Below are 13,063 nucleotides of genomic sequence, written 5' to 3' on the forward strand. Positions count from 1 at the left end.
GTGATTCCTAGTCAAATATGTGCTGGAAATGGTTCAAGCCCAGATAAGTGGACCTTCCTCAGTTAGGATTAGACCTGTGCAATTTATTTTAGTCCAAATTTAAATTCAGACAAATGTTTGGTTATTGAGAGTTTTGAATGCATCCAAATCTTGTAATGAAATAGTAATGAATTTAGTTGAAACTCGCTTAGTTTTGTTTCATATATTCAATTTCTAACAAATTCCAAATTTTGGAATGATTTGAATTTCAGATGAGTCGAAAAATGATCGACCAATTCCAATTCTGTGTGAAGAATAGCTGGTTGTTAAGAAGCCGGCCCCCAGGTCCTTGACAACCAATGACTCCTCAGCTGTCAGCTGGCTTCCCCACTGAGAGCTGACATGTAAACAAAAGAATGCTGGCAATGAAAAATTCTGAAAAAAAAAACAGCGTGGGACCCCCTTTCAGTCTGGTATTGATTTTAGGGGGAACCCCACACCAAAACTTTTTAAAAAATGTTTTAGAGTCCCCCCTAAATCCATGCCAGACCCTTATCTAAGCATGCAGCCTGGTAGGCCAGGAAAGGGGGGGCGAGCAAGTGTACCCCTCCTGCTCCATACCAGGCCACATTTGCCCCCCCCCCTTTCCTGGCCTGCGTGCCCAGATAAGGGTCTTGTATGCCATTTTTTTTATTTTAGTGTGGGGTTCCCCTTATAATCCATAACCCCTTATAATTTTTCCATGTAAAAATTTCCCTGATCATATTATTATTTAAGAGTGTGTGTGTGTCTGTAGGGAGTATACAGTAGTTCAAGCCCCTAAAATAATTGAATTAACTTCATAAAATAGAATTTAGGTAAAAGTAATTTATTTTAACCACTTGCCGACCGCTCACATCGAGCGTACTGCGGCAAAGTGGCTCGATATCGTCCAGCGATGTAGACCTACGTCTCTAGACTCCTACCCTTGTGGGTGGCGCGCGCGCACCACCGGAGGCTCGCTCCCGCTGTATTCAAACACAACGGGAGTCGGGCCAGGGGAGGAGAGGCGGTGATCACCGCCGCTCTTCCCCGATCATCGGCGATCGAGCGAGGAGATCTCCTAAGTGACAGGCAGGGACAGATTACAGGATTCAGCATAGCTGAACCTGCGATCTGTGCCTGTGTCACACAGTCCCCTCCCCCCACACATGTCAGTAAGCACCAGGCATATATTTAACCCCTTGGTCAAGTTAAAGAACTAGATGATCTACTAGTTGAAGAAATAGCTAAAATGACAATGAAAGGAGAAGTTATCATTATGGGAGATTTCAATCTTCCAGATATAAACTGGAAAACCAAAATAGCAAGTTCTACCAGGAGTACAGATATTCTAAATTCCCTACTGGGGTTGTCTCTGCAACAAGTGGTTGAGGAGCCAACCCGGAGGGAGGCCATTTTGGATTTGGTATTCACAAATGGGGATTCGGTATATGATGTCATTGTAGGCGAAACCTTGGGATCTAGTGATCACCAGTCAGTGTGGTTTAAAATTAGAACTGTGAAAGAGTCACACCACACAAAAACAAAAGTTTTAGATTTTAGAAAAACAGACTTTTCAAAAATGAAATTAGTCATAAATGAGTCCTTATCAGACTGGAACGGATTACATGGAGTCCAGGAGAAATGGGACTACTTAAAAGGTGCATTATTGAAGGCAACAGAAAATTGCATTAGACTTGTCAGTAAAAGCAAAAAAAGGAAGAGACCACTGTGGTACTCAGCAGAAGGGGCACAAATCATTAAAAATAAAAAGGTAGCATTATGTAATTATAAAAAAACCCAGAGCAATGAAGATAAGGAAATCTACAAGATTAGGCAGAAAGAGGCCAAGCAAGTTATAAGAACTTCTAAAGCGCAGGCAGAAGAAAAACTAGCTCAGTCTATGAAAAAGGGGGATAAGACATTCTTCAGATATATAAATGAAAAAAGGAAATTAAAACAAGGAATAACTAAATTAAAAACAAAGGACGGAAGGTATGTAGAAGAGAATAAAGGGCTAGCCGACTGCCTTAATGAATACTTCTGTTCAGTTTTTACAGAAGAAAAAGAAGGAGAAGGACCTCCACTTGAAAGGATGACTAATGAATCTTTTGATGCATGTGTCTTTACAGAGGAAGACGTTCTAAGATTGCTGTCTAGAGTGAAGACAAATAAGTCACAGGGTCCTGATGAGATACACCCAAAATTATTAAAAGAGCTTAGTGGTGAGCTGGCAAAACCATTAACAGATTTATTTAACCAATCATTAGTAACAGGAGTCGTCCCGGAAGATTGGAAATTGGCAAATGTCGTGCCCATTCACAAGAAAGGTAGTAGGGAGGAATCGAGCAACTATAGACCAGTGAGTCTGACATCAATAGTAGGCAAATTAATGGAAACCCTATTAAAGGATAGGATTGTGGAACATCTTAAATCCCATGGATTGCAAGATGAAAAACAACATGGGTTTACTTCAGGGAGATCATGTCAAACAAATCTTATACATTTTTTTGACTGGGTGACTAAAGTAATAGACGGTGGAGATGCAGTAGACATTGCATGTCTAGATTTTAGTAAGGCTTTTGACACTGTCCCACATAGAAGACTTATCAATAAACTGCAGTCATTGAGCATGGACTCCCATATTGTTGAGTGGATTAGGCAGTGGCTGAGTGACAGACAACAGAGGGTTGTAGTCAATGGAGAACATTCAGAACAAGGTCATGTTACCAGTGGGGAACCTCAGGGATCTGTACTGGGATCAATTTTGTTTAATATCTTCATAAGTGATATTGCAAAAGGCCTCGATGGTAAGGTTTGTCTTTTTGCTGATGACACAAAGATATGTAACAGGGTTGATGTTCCTGGAGGGAAACGTCAAATGGAAAAGGATTTAGGAAAACTAGAAGAATGGTCAGAACTCTGGCAACTGAAATTTAATGTGGATAAGTGCAAGATAATGCACCTGGGGCGTAAAAACCCAAGGGCAGAATATAGAATATTTGACACAGTCCTGACCTCAGTATCTGAGGAAAGGGATTTAGGAGTAATTATTTCAGAAGACTTAAAGGTGGGAAGACAATGTAATAGAGCAGCACGAAATGCCAGCAGAATGCTTGGATGTATAGGGAGAGGTATAAGCAGTAGAAAGAGAGAAGTGCTTATGCCGCTGTACAGAACACTGGTGAGACCTCACTTGGAGTATTGTGCGCAGTACTGGAGGCCATATCTCCAGAAGGATATAGATACTCTAGAGAGAGTTCAGAGAAGAGCTACTAAACTAGTACATGGATTGCAGGAAAAAACTTACCAGGAAAGGTTAAAGGACCTTAACATGTATAGCTTGGAAGAAAGAAGAGACAGAGGGGATATGATAGAAACTTTTAAATACATAAAGGGAATCAACTCGGTAAAGGAGGAGAGCATATTTAAAAGAAGAAAAACTACCACAAGAGGACACAAGTTTTAAATTAGAGGAGCAAAGGTTTAAAAGTAATATGAGGAAGTATTACTTTACTGAGAGAGTAGTGGATGCATGGAATAACCTTCCTGCAGAAGTGGTAGCTGCAAATACAGTGAAGGAGTTTAAGCATGCATGGGATAGGCATAAGGCTATCCTTCATATAAGATAGGGCCAGCGACTATTCATAGGATTCAGATATATTGGGCAGACTAGATGGGCCAAATGGTTCTTATCTGCCGACACATTCTATGTTTCTATGTTTCTATGTTTCTATGATCACCAATAAAATTAACCCCTTCCCTGCCAGTGTAATTATTACAGTAACAGTGCATATTTATAGCACTGATTACTGTAGAATTGTCACTGGTACCCCCAAAAGTGTCAAAAATGTCAGTTAGGGGTCCAAACTGTCCGCCGCAATGTCGCAGTCCCGCAAAAAAATCGCAGATCGCCGCCATTACTAAATAAAAAACAAAAATAAAAACAATAAAAATTACATAAATTTCCCGTAGTTAGTAGCTGCGATAACTTTTGCCCAAACCAGTCATAATACACTTATTGCAATTTTTTTACCAAAAATATGTAGCAGAAAACAAATTTGCCAAAAATGTTAAAAAATTTAGATTTTTTGGGGGGGAATTTCATATAAAAAAATGTTAAAAAATATTATTTTTTCAAAATTATTGCTCTTTTTTTTTTATAGTGCAAAAATTAAAAATCGCACAGGTGATCAAATACCACCAAAAGAAATCTCTATTTGTGGGGAAAAAAAGGACATAAATTTGGGTATAGTGTCGCATGACTGCGCAATTGTCCGTTAAAGTAACGCAGTGTCGAATCACAAAATATGGCCTGGTCAGGAATGGGGTAAAATCTTCCAGTCTTAAAGAGGTTAAAAATACGCTCATTGAGAATTTTTTTGTCAAAGACATGTAGCTAAATACATTTTGGCCTAAATATATGACAAAAATAATATTATGAATATATTGGATATTTTTTAACTGTCAAAGTAGAAAAATATTGTTACTTTTTTCAAAAATGTCGCTCATTTTTTTATTAATATCGCAAAAAAAGAAAAGCGCAGCGGTGATCAAATACCACCAAAAGAAAGCTCTGTTTATGGGGAAAAAAAGGACGTAAATTTCGTTTGGGTACGGTGTTGCATGACCGCGCAATTGTCAGTTAAAGTCGCACAGTGCCAAGTTGAAAAAAGTGGCCTGGACGTAAAGCAGGAAAATCCTCCGGTCCTAAAGTGGTTAAAGAGGACCTCCTGGCTTATTTGATATTATTTTGACAAAATATAGAACATAATACAATTCAAGGTGGAGATTATGCAATGCAAAATGGTTTGGGTCAACAAGGATTCATGTTAACAAAAATATAGCATATGCTGTAATACAGTACTTCTTGTAGATCAATACAGATTCACACTCATTAAACTGAGTTGCACATTCCTAACAAAGAATGCCATTAAAACTTCAATGCATTGCCAAATACTTAACAACTAAGAAACCATAATAACCCATAATACTGGAATAGTTAGATAAGCCAAAAACTGATTGTCTACAAAGAGCAACACAAACATAAAAAATGAGCTATGACAGATAATGAAACTAGTTCCAATGATGCAGTGCTGCAATCTATTGCCTAATAAATTACTAATGTATAGACTCCCCAAACAGTGCCCATATAATGAGAGCTAAGTGATATTCTATTGATTGTGATCTTCATTTTGTAAATATTACCTTCGTTGACCTCACTATAGCAGCTCTACTTAGGAAAGTATATGGGGGTATAAAAAGGAGCTATATTTATTTCAAAACCTAGTCAGTTATGATATCACTTGCATTAAAATATAAGGATAGGGCTACACCGGCAATTATAATCTCTTACTTAGAAGTTTAACCTCTTGTTGGTAGTCACATCATTTTAAGCACATTAAAATAACTCCCTAACAAAGAACAAAAATTATCTCTAACTTAAAGGTGCATTAACCACTTATGGACCGGAAGGTTTTATCCCCTTAATGACCTGGCCATCTTTGCGATACGGCGCTGCGTTAATTTAACTGACAATTGTGCGGTCATGCAACGATGTCCCTGAATAAAAATGTCATTTTTTCCTTACAAATAGAGCTTTCTTTTGGTGGTATTTAATCACCTCTGCAATTTTTTTTTTTTTTTTTGCGCTATAAACAAAAAAAAAAAACCTGACAACTCTGAAAAAAAAACGAGATTTTTTACTTTTATGCTATAAAAAATTTCCAATTAAAAAAATTTGAAAATCAAATGTTTTCATCATTTTAGGCCAATATGTATTCTGCTACATATTTTTGGTTAAAAAAAAAATCAGAAATAAGTGTATATTGATTGGTTTGCGCAAAAGGTATTGCATCTACAAACTAGGGGAAAGATTTATGTAATTTCTATTTATTTGTTTATTTATACTAGTTATTTATACTAGTTATGGCAGTGATCAGTGATTTTTAGCGTAACTGTGACATTGCGGCAGCCAGATCGGACATCTAACTGACATTTTTTACACTTTTGGGGGGACCAGTGACATTACTACAGTAATCAGTGCTAAAAATATGCACTGTTACTATACTAATGACACTGGCAGGGAAGGGGTTGACACCAGCAGCGATCAAAAATCAAATTAAATGTGTCCGTAGGGGTGCTTTCTAACTGTGTGGGGGATGGGCTTGCTGGATGAACACAGATACCTGTGTTTCTAAATAAGAGGAACACAGGATCCCTGTGTTCATTACTGACAGAACAGTGGTCTGCCAAGTTTACAACTGCAGACCGCTGTTCCGTCTCCATGGGGAGCGATCGCGGGTGGCCAGCAGACATCACGGCCGCCAGACCCGCTGATTGGCTCCCCCTGTGGCTCCCCACTAGCTGTCCCACGGAAAGGACATACAGGAACGTCGTTTCACGGGACAGAGCCGACCTGCCGCTGTATAAGTACAGCGGCTGGTCGGCAAGAGGTTAATGAAGAATTGTATAATCAGTTGATCAGCACTTTTTTATTGTTAGAGATTATATGTATAGTATACTGAACTTAGGAACAGAAATATAACATTTAGTCAGTTTAATCGGGTGTTCTATTTTGAAACTACAAAATAAAAGTGTTAGAATGATTGGATTGGTATTTATTTTTTTCTCCATAGAATAACGAAATGTTATAATTCAAGGCATCTTTCATTCAATCAACACATCTACATTTGTCTAACAACTTACCTTTGTTGTTTTCACTTTACTACCTGAGGCACAACTCCATCCCTTTTGATCAGGTAGAACTTTACATTCTTCTCCTTCAAGACATGGTTGCATCTGACACCACCATTTCTGTTCCACGATAGATGCTGAAAATTCCAAACAATATTGTGCTTATTGTAGAATACAAGTATACATATGTTTCCCCTTATTTTTACAGGTAAATAACCAATGCAAATTCTAATTCCAATTCTATAGAATGGAGATTGAAATAGGTCAACCGCGGGTGGGTGAGGAAGCAGACTCCTGCAGATCAAGCCACAAATATCCACCCATGTATATGGGGTAGAAGTGAAGGCTTATTTTACAACTGCCCAACTTCTATGAGCTGTGGGTACACAGGTAAATCGGTTTATTTGTATAGATCAAGATACTAAGGGAAATATACTTCAGGATGAAAGGGTTGCACCCTAAAGATTGGATTGCACATTCGAAATTTGTGAACTGCTAATTCTATAAATGTATTGATTCACAATACACTCATCCTCACAGGAAACAGCAAGCAGAAATAATCTTCAGGTGTCACTCATTACATAAACCATCTAGGTTTATGTATAAACCATCTAGGTAGATACCAGTGGTCTGTCTCTACAGATTGTTTTCACTGTGCTTTATGGCACTTTTCCACTGCAAGTACTGGCTCGGCTCCACTGGGCCCTGCTTGGCTCGGTTTGGTTTTCCACTGCATGGTACCGCATGGTACGGTGTTGGAACGGTTCGGTACGGTTTGGTACGGTTTGCTTTTCCACTAAAGTAGTAAGTGGGTGGGATAACAACGATTCTCTGACCAATTAGTGGCTAGTGGTGACAAACAGACAAGGCTGCATGCAAAGGATTGTGGGATATGGTATCGGTACGGCCCTCTTGGAACCACAACCGAGGTGGTACTGTTTAAGTGAGCCGTACCGTTCGGTTCCATGTAGTGGAAAAGCGCCGCAATACCGTACCGATATTTATGGATATTAAATTATAGGTGGAGTGAAGTTAGCTAACCTGTGGCTTTTTATATTGCTTTGGGACACTAATGAAGAGACCACCCTATCACAGTATGGGTTGTTTTATAACTTATCTTGGTGTGTTTCTTCTCCCAGTTATCCTATTCAACAGTTATAACATGCAGAATATGATACTTGTGAATTGTCTCAGTCTTACCAATGGAGATTTGAGGGACATAAGAATTGCTAGGGGTTTTCAATCTCAATATTTGGAAATTTAGTCTTCATATATGATTTGATAAAGTTGACTGACATACCATCAACACAGGAAGGAGTAGCTCTTGTTGTTCCTGCTACTTGTCCTGGGAAACACGAGCACTTTACTGTTTGTGACCTTTCTTCTATTTTGTTCTTATTGCAGCATCTGTGGAGAGCCACAACTTCACATGTTCCAGTTCTGACATGCTGGGCTGTGGAGTTAAATTATGAAAACGTTAACAATAATGAAAACATTAGTCATGAAATAACACCCACAGCTTTAAATTCACCACAATGCATTTATTTAAAAAGAAATCAATGAAAATTTCGTTGTTGAAGGCACAAGGAAACAAGCCCTGAGCAGCCAGCCACGGACTGTCAGCGAAATAGTGAGAATTCAGCATAACTGCTTCTGACATGGGGCAAACTGAGTATACAGAACAAGGACCAATTCAGTGTAAAGACTTAGTTTAGGTTTGTTTTTTTTTTGCTATGGAAAGTAAACCCAAAACTAATTTCTTTATTAGAGACTCCCAAACAAAATTGTCTTTTGATGTGTGCTATTTGGCAACTGCAAAATCATCACACTCAAGCTCTTGGAGCCTTGTTCTGTTCTATTAATCTTCTACATACCCACATCACAGACAGAGTGGGTAGATAGGTGATTGTCAAGGGTTCCTCAGTGAGAGACAGGGGCAGAACAGAATAGTTTTATTTTACACCCAATGGACTTAACAGTTCGTCAATCCCAAAAGTATATTATTTTCACAAAACACCTTGAACTGATGGCCAACATTCCAATTGTATCAGGCAGAACACATAAATAAAAAGAAAGTAGGACTTTCAAGGCCATAAAGGTGGGATGATCACAAATAATTAAAGCAATATCAAATTTTATTGGTACATATAGCTAAAAAAAAAAAAAGTATGTATACACACAAATATAATACACATAAAAATATTTCCAGAGGAATGTTCTAGATACAAAATACCAAAATGGCAAAAGCAATTTCCCTGCTAATAAAGTCTGTATGTCCTCAGAGGGCCGACGCGTTTCAGGGCAAGAGAGACCTTCTAGACATTTTTCCCATATAGAACTGCACCAGGCGTATCGCCTCCAGGGCAGGTGCCCGGACTATATAGATAAGAGCGAGCACAATGATTTAATGTAGAAAGTATAGTGCTTAACTCGTCTATCCATTCAAGGGAGAATAGGGGTGTCCAATTATTCAAGAATGTATTCCGCTGATATCAATGGGAAGTAATTTCCACCAATTGTGTCCAATAATTAGGGGTAACAGATAATCCAAATATATAGGTATATGGATAAGTGTGTACTGAAACTAATTTATATGTTCACGGACTCATCCATGGTTCCCAATTGTTCATAAGGATGGACCAGCATATAATGATCCCAAAATGCTGTGGTACTTACTACTCCCTTATTCTTTATGTCGATATGCGGTTTCTCTCTGAACCAAATGGTCAGTAACCATTTTTTTTTTTTACTAAACTAAGGCCACATTATTGAATGGGAATAAATAGCAAAAACATAATCAGGACATGTGGCCAGCTCTTGCCTTGACCGCCAATAGACTGGGGCCATGCAGTATAGAGAAGAAAACCAATCATGTGATCTGGATCAGTAGCCTAAAAAAAATGTATTTTTAATTCATACTTACCTGTAAAATCCAATATCTTGAAGTACATAATGGGACACATAGCCATAAATCATAACATATGGGTTTTATTGCCACCTATAGGTGAAGGACACTGGTAACCCATCAGAATTGATGACCCCCTATATAACCCCTCCCACACAGGAAGTACCTCAGTTTTGTAGCAAGCAATAAAAGACCCCATAAAAGAGGGGAGGGACCTCTGTGTCCCGTGATGTACTTTAAGAAATGGATTTTACAGGTAAGTATGAATTAAAAATCAATTTTTCTTTTTGTACATCACGGGACACAGAGCCATAAATCATAACATATGGGACATCCTAAAGCAAAGCATCTGAGGGGAGGGGGGCACCAAAAAATACTGCCATCTGACCCTTAACAGAAGGATTACACCACCGCCTGCAGCACACTGCGGCCAAAAGCAGACTCCTCCTGGGTCCCAACATCCACTCTATAGAAACAAGTGAACGTATGCACCGACGACCAGGTCACGGCCTTGCAAATCTGAGCCATTGAGGGTTGATGGCAATGTGCCCAAGAGGCACCTACCCCTCTGGTAGAATGTGCCTTTACAGGAAAAGGTGGAACCTTTCCTACTAAACCATAGGCCTGGGTAATAACCTGGCAAATCCAATCCAAGAACCATAGATTTAAATGCTGCTATTCGTACGCATTAAATCAAGAGAATACAATAACTTTTCCTCCTCTGAGTGAGGATATGGAAAAAAAGAAGGTAGTATAATGTTCTGATTCAAATGAAAGGCGGAACCTACCTTGGTCAAAAAATCTAGATGAGGACGTAAAATCACCCTATCTTGATAAAATATCAAGAATGGCTCTTTACAAGAAAGAGCTGCTAATTCCAATACTCTTCTAGCCGAGGTTATCGCAATCAAAAATACCAGTTTTCTGGTCTAAGTCCCAAGGACACAACGGTGGCTTCACTGGTGGAAGCAAACGCAATATTCCCCAGACAAAGGTTTGAACCAACGAATGGGAAGCAATCGGTTCCTGGAAAAAAAAACAATAAAGCTGAAATCTGGCCTTTAATCGTGCTCAGGGCTAATTTCATATCTACCCCTGCTTGCAGAAAGGATAGAACTCCCCCGATAATATATGTCCCGGGATACCAATTCTTCACACCAGGCAATGTAGAATTTCCAGACCCTGTAATAAATATTTCTAGAGACTGACTTCCTGGTGCTTATCAGTGTATGAACTGCGGGTCCAGATACAATCCGTTCTTCCAAGATTAAGGCTTCAATAGCCAAGCTGTAAAAATTTAGATACTGTACAGCAGAGTGGAATATCGGACCTTGAGAGAACAAGTCCGGATGCAGTGGAAGAACCCAAGGCCTCGTAACTGCCAACCTCTGGATTTGTGCATACCAAATCCTCCTGGGCCGAGCCGGAGCTACCAGAATTACTGGTTTCCACTCCAGCTGGATCCTGCACAACAAACACGATCTCAGTTGTACCGGAGGAAAGGCATAGATCAGGGAATACTCCTCCCAAGGAGTCACCAAAGCATCCACTCCGACTGAAACCCTGGTCCTGGACACAAATCTCTCCATCTTGTTGTTGAACCTGGATGCCAACAGATCTTTGTCTGGGGCCCCCCAGCGTAGGCAGATCAATTAAAAAATCTGGGGATGGAAGGACCATTACCCCGGAAACATCTGTTGACGGCTCAAAAAATCTGCCTGCCAGTTCTCTATTCCTGGAATGAACACTGCTGTCAGGAATGGCACAACCTTCTCTGCCCAGGACAGGATAATATCCAACTCTTTCTAGGCTGATTGACTCCTTGTGCCTCCTTGATGGTTGACATAAGTCATGGCCGTGGCATTGTTGGATTGCACCCTGACAGGGTGACCCTGAAGTCTGGACATCCAGAACTTCAGAGCCTAACTGACTGCATGAATTTCCAAAATGTTGAAGGGGAGATGACTCTCTACCCAAGACCATTCCTCCTCCAGAATCGATCCCCAGCAGGAAAGATTGGCATCCATAGTCGCTACCTTCCAGGTCACTGGAAGAAAGTATTTCCCCCCTCTCTAGATTTCTGGTCAACAACCACCAATTTAGACTCTGACGTACTCTTGGTAGCAGAGATATGGACCAGTCCAAGGACTGAATTTTTCTGTTCCACGCAGACAGAATTTGTTCTGCAAGGGTCGGGCATGGAATTGAGCATAGGGAATGTGGACACCATCTTCCCCAGTAACAGACGTATAGACGGATATCTCAGCCTTACTATAGACCAAACATGACCCTTCAGGTCTGAGACCCTTCAGGTCTGAGACCCTTCTTGCTGGCAAGAATATCTTTGCCTGTACCATGTCTACAAGAAGCCCCAGGTATTCCAGATGCTGGACTGGCTGTAAGGATGACTTTGTTAAGTTCAGTATCCAACCCAGATGTTCCAAAAAATGTACTGTCTGAAGTATATTTCAGCTTAGAGCCGACGCCGATCGACCTATTAGTAATAGATCGTCCAGATATCCTATTACAGATATCCTTTGGGACCTTAGAACAGCCAATACTGGAGCTAGGATCTTTGTGAACGTTCTTGGAGCTGTGGCCAACCCGAGGGGCAGGGACAAAAACTGGAAATTATGGTTTCCAATTGCAAAACGAAGGAACCTTTGATAGGTCTGAAATATAGGCACATGAAGATGTGCATCCTTGATGTCTATGGATGCTAGAAATTCCTCTCCCTGCAGGGAGACTATGACTGAACGAATTGATTTCATGCGGAAAGAACGAATGTTCAGAAACTGATTCAGCAACTTAAGAGCCAAAATAGGTCTCACATCCCCGCTTGGATTGGGGATTATGAATAGGTTTGAACCTTTCATTTTCTGGAACCTTGGTTATCACCCACTGAGCTCTCATCTGGTCCAATACCTGAAAGAGAGATCTTTCTTTTAGGGGATCTGTTGGTATACTTGACCTCACAAACTGAGGACGCGGGAACACCCGAAATTCCAGCTTGTATCCCGATGAAATAGTGGAGATGACCCAGTTGTCCTGAATCCTCTACCCATACCCCTGAAAACTGCATTAGCCTTCCCCCCACCCAGGTGAGTGGGGGCGCTCCTTCACTGAGAGGGCTTAGAGGAAGACTTGGCTGATCTCTGAGCTCAAGCTTTTTCTGACCTTGCCCTGAAGGCTTGGGTTCTGGATGCAGATGGTTGAGGCCATCAGCACTGTCTGGAATTTGAGATCTTTTGGATATTCTTATCCAGATCATTACCAAAAAGGCATTCTCCCTGAAAGGGGAAGCTAGCTAGTACGTTTTTACATGTTAATTCCGCAGAACAGTTCTTTAATTAAAGGATTTTGCGCTTATGCACTGTCATCAGAGCAAACCATGACATTTGCCTTATGGAGTCCGTAAGAGCATCTACTGCGAAACACAAAGTGCGAGGTAGATCTGACAGA

At 40.2% G+C, this 13,063-nt stretch overlaps 1 protein-coding gene across 2 annotated transcripts in view; it reads right to left on the bottom strand.

Moving 5' to 3' along the window:
• The window catches only part of TAFA2 (TAFA chemokine like family member 2), a 474,773-nt gene that overhangs the window by 97,018 nt on the left and 364,692 nt on the right, over nt 1–13,063 (bottom strand). For both annotated transcript variants that reach the window (XM_082255904.1, XM_082255903.1), the window contains 2 exons: nt 7,997–8,149; nt 6,709–6,833 (listed from right to left, as the gene is read on the bottom strand). In XM_082255904.1, the coding sequence (XP_082112030.1) occupies nt 6,709–6,833; nt 7,997–8,149 (278 nt within the window). The remainder of the gene's footprint in view (nt 1–6,708; nt 6,834–7,996; nt 8,150–13,063) is intronic.

The sequence above is a fragment of the Pelophylax lessonae genome, assembly GCF_965119305.1.
Source record: "Pelophylax lessonae genome assembly, chromosome: 4".
Taxonomy (NCBI): Eukaryota; Metazoa; Chordata; class Amphibia; order Anura; family Ranidae; genus Pelophylax; species Pelophylax lessonae.